The sequence below is a fragment of the Saccostrea cucullata genome, unplaced genomic scaffold (genome assembly GCF_032062105.1).
Source record: "Saccostrea cucullata isolate Sc308-1 unplaced genomic scaffold, CSIRO_AGI_Scuc_v1 ctg7242, whole genome shotgun sequence".
Classification (NCBI taxonomy): Eukaryota; Metazoa; Mollusca; class Bivalvia; order Ostreida; family Ostreidae; genus Saccostrea; species Saccostrea cuccullata.
Window position 1 is genome coordinate 56,158 of NW_026935203.1, and position 7,003 is coordinate 63,160.

The 7,003-nt window shown below is 33.2% G+C and overlaps 1 protein-coding gene across 1 annotated transcript; it reads right to left on the minus strand.

The window, feature by feature from the left end:
• Positions 1 to 457: 457 nt before the first annotated feature.
• On the minus strand, positions 458 to 5,137 carry LOC134242241 (probable serine/threonine-protein kinase roco6). The gene is made up of 3 exons (XM_062724326.1): positions 4,896 to 5,137; positions 1,838 to 1,935; positions 458 to 1,660 (listed from the first exon to the last, which is right to left on the minus strand). Exons 1-3 carry the CDS (start codon positions 5,059 to 5,061, stop codon positions 1,445 to 1,447), a joined length of 480 nt encoding a protein of 159 aa, XP_062580310.1. The 5' UTR covers positions 5,062 to 5,137; the 3' UTR covers positions 458 to 1,444.
• Between the last annotated feature and the right edge of the window lie 1,866 nt (positions 5,138 to 7,003).

Genomic DNA, 7,003 nt, shown 5'->3' on the forward strand with positions numbered 1-7,003 from the left:
AATGTGATTATGAGAATGAAAAATTATTTTATTTAATGCAAGATGAATTCAACGAGTAACTGATTGATTGATTGTATAATGTTTAACGTCCCTCTCAAGAATTTTTCATTCATATAGAGAGTTCACTTTATGCTGGTGAAGCCTTCAGAGTTACATCTATACTCGGCACTGAGGACCATTGAGAAGTGATTATCTTTATCGTGCCGGCGCCTATCGGGACCTACGTTTTTAGGGTATATGTGAAAGACCGGTGACTTTCTAGTGCTAAAGGCAAGGCAAAGGAACAGTCATTAGATTTGTTTACGTCTTAGCTTTGATACGGCGGCGCAAACGAGTATCAAACCCGGGCATTCCGATCACGAAGCCAACGCTCTTACACTAGGCTCGGTTCAATATAATTAATTGTGTGCATTTTTTAGAAATAGTATTTAAATATTGAACACTAATGGTGATTACCAGATTCCAGTAAAATAGCAGATTTGATTCACGTAAAATGTGGCTGTTATTCAGTTCATGTTTTGGACACAGCATAGTCCCCTTCTTTAACAACTCTTCTTCTTCAACAAAGCAATCATCATGTTCGTAAAATACTTCCTGCTTTGAACATTGGAATCCAACAGTGTACATGTCGATTTTTTTGTGAAAATTCTCGAGCAAATCATTCAATAAATGTGTGATAATGTTACGAACTTCCAATGCAACTGTTTTGGTAACCGGAGTATTTGTCGGATGATAAACCTGAAGTTGTACGGAGGAGGGGTTCACAGCCAAAGCAACCGCATGCTGCTTATATGCAAAACACGCAACATTTTTGTACAGGCAAAGTCCATTGTCTTGTAAAACTCTCCATTCTCTGTTGGTTCTTGTCAAGCAGGAAACGATCAGGCGGAAGTAAATAAAATATGGCAAGAATTCGAATCGAAAGACCAACACAGGCGTTTTGTATTCCAAAGAGTGAAAATAGTTTTCCTCGGCACTTCCAAATGTGCGCTTATTCGTACAGGGAATATAATGAGCTACTGTACCAACAGCAATTAAACCAAGACGTTCCATATATTGGAGAAGATGTTCTTTGTGCTTGTATCTGTTCCAGAAATCCAATTCGAAGTTTTTCAATCTCCATATGTTGGTCAAAAGTGTGTCTAAGATATGACCACTTTTGTAGAAATCTAACCAATCACGGCTGTTTTCCGCAACATCCCTGACATGATTTGGGTCTGCAATTATGTTTTTGAATGAATCAATGAACCACTGGATATCAAGGATTACAGTGTCAGAAAGTGCACCCTCGTTAAAGTATAGAATGACCCCAATATCATGGTAAAATTTCAGGACGTCTTTGATTTGCGCACTCTTTGCTTCATTTTCACCGAAACATCTGTTGGATAATTCTTTAACTGTTATCATTTTTGACCCATGTTTTCTCAATTCTCGAAAAACAACCTCACATAAAGCCCAGTCGGTTGGAATGTTTTCTTTCCATTTTTTCTTCCCTCGCAATTTCAATAATACACTTTTCTAAGTCAGAAAGTGTATCGTAAAAAGGTGTACCATCTGTATGGAAACCAAGCACAAAACATCTCTTTCGTTCCAAGTGTCCTTTCAAATGTTTGTTGAACTGCAGGTGATCCAGTATTTCGTTGTAGAACGTGTCAGAATTCTACAGAAGACACATAGATTAATATTATCTCTTTTTACTAGAAAGGAATTTAAACGCAAAATTTGTTTCTTTTTTTTTTAAAAGTTTGTGTAATTGTTTTAGTAATGAATTATTTGTCTACGAAGGAATGGAAGGCATGATTTCAAATTACATTAAAAAAAATATTTTCAAGAATACCTGGCCTTTTACTTTTTCAAAATGAGTTCCTATGATGACAACTGGAGCATTACTTTCACAATAGGTGTGGACAGACTTCAGCCAAAAAAGGATGTACTCTGTGTAAAATAAGGCTGATGAAATTATGTTTAGATTCAGACTCTTTTTCTGTGTTTGCTCCCTAAATGTCAAGTGTGCCGATCTCTCCATATTTATTAAAAAAATGTAAATTTTGACAATTGAAAGGCAAATGGCTCATATGCAGGTGAATATCTCACGGACTAATAAAGAATTCTTCATGTAGTTTTTATCTAATAAATACCATTTTAGTTATCTAACTTTTCATTTCATGTACATTGTTTTATATGCCGATGACATAAACGACAAAAAAAAAGCTTTGTCCACAGGTTCAACCAACTAAATATTATAATGTATTGTCAGCGTTTCTTGTGTGGAATGATTACCTTGGGGCTTTCCCATTTTTTTCTTTGATACACAAGGGATGATAGGTAGTGGAGGAGTTTTATCTACATGGATCTGTAGAGTCAATCGAGAAGAGAATTATCCCATGTTTTCAAATGACGTTAATGAACTGGCACTTTATATATTGATCAGGTCGACGTTTAATTGAGGTTTAGAATTATTTCATTTTATCGGCCTTGAAAAAAGATATATTTTTAATAGGGATGGCAATCTATTGCAGAATTGCTAATCGGTTAACCACAAAACGTTCCGACCGATTAACCGGTTAGTCGTATCGAGAATTTTTACTTTTTTTCATACACAAAAAGGCTAAAACGCGACGTTAGAAGTCACATTCTGTTTATTTTTTTCATCGGGGAATTTTATGTACATAAGAGTTTGTTTTATTCAATTTCAATAGCCAAGAAAAAATTAATAAAACCATGAATCTTGCTAGAAAAATCAGACAGGGGTAATTTTCCAGCGCAGATGTTAACGAAGTTAGTTCTGCCTTGGCATCATAATCAGAACTATAGTCCGTGTCTGAACTCTCACTTAACTTACAATTTACAAAGTATTTTTTATAATAATATAATTTTTAAAAAAGATAACAGCAAAATAAGTATAGACTTACTATAATTAAAAGTGCTCAACTGTAATGTTTTTAATATCATTTAAAAAAAACACAGGACTATCTGGGTAACTGCATGATGTTTTAAAACAGTAATTAACAATTAACGAATTGACCAATTACCCTGCAATCTCAATCTGGAGAGCTATAATTACCTCCAAATATTCTCATTTGTAAGATGTGTAAAAACACTGAATGAAATAATCTATGCAGCGCTTATTGTTTTCTGAGAAAAAAAAACCAAGGGATTTATAACGAAACTACGCTCAAATTTACAAATATTTCATTTTTTCCGACTTACCGAATACGGATTTTCTAACCGATTAGCATCGTTCCGACCGATTAATCGATTAACCGGTTACAAATTGACATTCCTAGTTTTTAATAGAACTTTGATCAGTATAGCCGAATGAAACAAAATTAAGTCATTAAAGCTTTTAGTAATAGGTAACGATGGATACAAAACAAATAGATTACTAGTAACCAAAATTTGCTGCCTCTGACATAACTGTTAACCAACTTTTATTTGTGACGACTTTATTTCGCGATTTACCAGGGTTAAACTAGATCGCGACGATTAATTTTCGCAATCAAGCCGATGTTTTCAATTAACACACAGACTTTAAGGACCGCTTCAGGGCGAGGAATATTCGCAATGACAAGGCTCTCGCGAACATCGCGAAAATTTCTCGCACGCGAATAAAAGTTGGTTTACAGTAAATCATTTGTCTTTTTATGTAGTACATAAAAACATTGAAGTAAGCGCTTTGTATTTTCTTTTATTTCAAGCGATAAGTTAAAAAAAATGTCTAAGTCGTATTCTTAATTGATATGTTCAGAAATACGTTTAAAATTCTTATTGTCAATTTACATTAGAAATAAAAAGTTCTTGATTTGGCTTATTTAAAAAAATTACTCAGTATATTTAAGGAATCACTGTCTAGTTCGTATAGTATGCCAGGGCATCAACGATAGTGGGAAACATGGGATAATTTGCATAACGGGCTGAAGTAGTGCCTAGCGATGTATAATTATATTGGTAAGTTTATTGCATGTATTAGAATAGACATAACTCGACTAATCAAAATGTAACAAATAACACTCTGGCCACGCGGTGCGTCATTCTGCCTCTTCTACAACCTACTGTACAGCCTTGGCTGACGGATGTTTTCAAAACTGTTATTGGGAAATACTTTGAAGGGTATTTGGACTGTCAAAACACTTATTTTATTAAGATAAATTACTCTGGGCCTTTTGTTGGATAAAAATCCAACACTGGATTCGACACAGGAAGGATTTATGTACGTGTTTAAAATAAAAAAAACCTACAAAGTATACATTAAAAACACTCTCACAACACAACATACTCACACAAACAAACACACACACAAAACAAATACTATATAATTATTTAATAGCAGACATTAACAACAAATACATAATATGATTTTTAGTTGTCGGGATTAATTAATAAATGTAAATTATGAACGATATTTTTACAATTATTATAGTTAATGTAAATAAAAACCTTACCAGATATCCAGTTAAATAAAACTCCAAATTATTACTTTGAAGATAAATTTGTTATATTTTCAGTTACAGTCTTTAGCCGTAAAAGCAATAAGTGTAGGGGTCAGGAATTTGGCGGGTGCTGTACTTATATACTAGGTGAGAACATGCATATTAATTAGATTAAAGCGGTCAGTTATTTGGTTAGCATTAAGTCACATTAGGTCATTTAATCGGAAACACGTGTAAATACAAAAATAAAATATCACATGATCTCTCAAAACATTCACACTAGACAAACAAGCAAACAAACACAGCGATTGCATTTAATAGTCAATGCGCTTATTGTATGCACGAATTAAAATATAACATCTCTGACAATCACGTTTAAAGAATTTATTCTATTTCTAGAAATACATAGAACAGTTTGTCTATCACACTCTTAACAAAAAGTATTTTAATAAATAAACCTCTTACCACCATATGTCCAGTCAGCAAACATAGTCCCCTGTTGTTCACAAAGCGCTGGGTCAACCTTCTCATCAAACGACTTTGACATATCTATCACCAGTAGATAGAAAGCTCTTCTGCTGAGATAGACTTGATGACAGGCGTAGTAGGCACACTGCCCTCCAAAATCCATAACACTCAAAAGTGCCTTCCCTTCTTTATCTGCTTCTTCGACAGCTAAATGTGCAATTTGAGAAAAAAAATCAAAAATCTTATCATGTTATAAGCAATACTTCTATTAAACTTATATTTTTGTTTACAAAATAATTGTTAAATTCTCATATTAATCTATAAATCACAAATTTTTATACAAAAAAACTAAAGGTTCTGCTTTTTTAGGGTAACACCAAGGCTTGCAATTTTTGCATCTTTTATGGAAAAGTGTGTCTAAAACGTCTGACAGGGAAAAAGCCAAACAGCACAAAAAAGAAATGACAACATGCTTACTACACCACAAATAAAATTTTCATATTCAAACAACAATTGTTAAAAATAATTGTTTGTTCTTTTTAAGATTGATGTACGTGGGAAGTATCGCCAAACCCCGTCACTTTCGGGAAACTCGGCTCTGTTTGTAAACGAAAACGACTGTGACGTCATATTTTGCATGCAGAAAATAAATCTACAATCAAACCTCCATATTACAGTCAAGTTAAAACAAACAGATACAATTTACACTTAATTTTATTTTAGGTTTTGTATTTTATGTGAAATCAATAAGCACTTTTCCCCTTATGTGCTGTTTCATTGATAACTCTGAGGCCTGTTCAGCAAAGCGAACGTTCGCGAGCGCTTGCAAAAATTCCTTATACCTCCAATAGTAATTGATGAACAGGCCTCTGATCTGTATCTTTAACATGCTCATTTTTACCTGTCAGTCATTTTTTTTATGAAAGTAAGTAACAAAGGTTTAATATGACATACCATATTTAATACGACTAAGAATATTATATTCTTTGTAAACAATTGTCCGAATGCACTTCGTGTTGACGCAACGTCAGGTATGCTACAGTGTACTCAACGTTGTAACGTCAAATGACGTTAACTATTCGTTAACTATAGTTTTCATCTGTAAAACTATATTTAACGGTTGTTAATTATAGTTTACGATTTTTTATATAAGTCTGTCTGTCTGTAATATAACGTTAACAATAGATTTTGTTGATAAACATAGATTCACGTTTGTAACTATAATTTACAATCGTAAACTATAGTTACATGTAAGAGCTGCTAATCGTAGTTTCACAAATTGTGAAACAATATTTATCAGATCTTTAATTATAGTTGTAAACCATATTATAGAGATTTAAACCATACTTTACAAATCATTAATTTGCATTATCAGATAAAATATGTTCTGCAATCGCAAATGATTGTTTTCAGTGTTAAGTATAGTTAACTATTGTGAAATATAGTTTATCGCGCTAACTATGGTTTACAGATGTCAAATACGGATAACGTTATTAACTATAATTTACAGTCCGCAAACTATATTTTACAACCGATAAACCTAGTTTATCGCCCGTGAAACTATAATTAGCTTATTTTTGTGAATTTGGCGTGTCATAGTATACAGTTATTGAATGGTATGATAAATAGCAAATTTATCGTTTCCCGAGGGAGGAAACTATTTCCCGAGGCGGCGAAGCCGCCGAGGGAAATAGTTTCCTGCCGAGTGGAACCATAAATTTGCTATTTCCCGAATTCCCATTCCATAACTGTTTCATTATACCGAAACAATCTTAGGCGATTTAATTTTCTTTACCAGATATATTCCGACATTTAAAAAAACACACTGTACAGGCATAATTCAATGCAAGCGGTTTAACAGATTGTATGATAAGTAATGTATCCTGTCCTAAAACAATTAAATTATTTTTTAAAAGTATTTTCACTGACATTTCGAAGAATTATCATTGTCTTCAATTTGCTAGAATTCAAGTATGATTTTGACATCGCATGTTGAAATGTTCTGATGTCATAGTTACATTGCTAATAAGATGACATATCACAGACTAGAGATTCCTTGAATGCTCCGCCCACTGAACACTTTGATTGGTTAAAATTACTAATAA

What these genes read in the sequence shown, in the direction of transcription:
- LOC134242241 (XM_062724326.1), bottom strand. Translation starts at nt 5,061, where the DNA reads ATGGATTTTGGAGGGCAGTGTGCCTACTACGCCTGTCATCAAGTCTAT. An exon ending in TGCTGACTGGACATATGGTG is followed by an intron (nt 1,936 to 4,895) that starts GTAAGAGGTTTA and finishes TATTTTACACAG; the next exon opens with AGTACATCCTTTTTTGGCTG. An exon ending in TTGAAAAAGTAAAAGGCCAG is followed by an intron (nt 1,661 to 1,837) that starts GTATTCTTGAAA and finishes TGTCTTCTGTAG; the next exon opens with AATTCTGACACGTTCTACAA.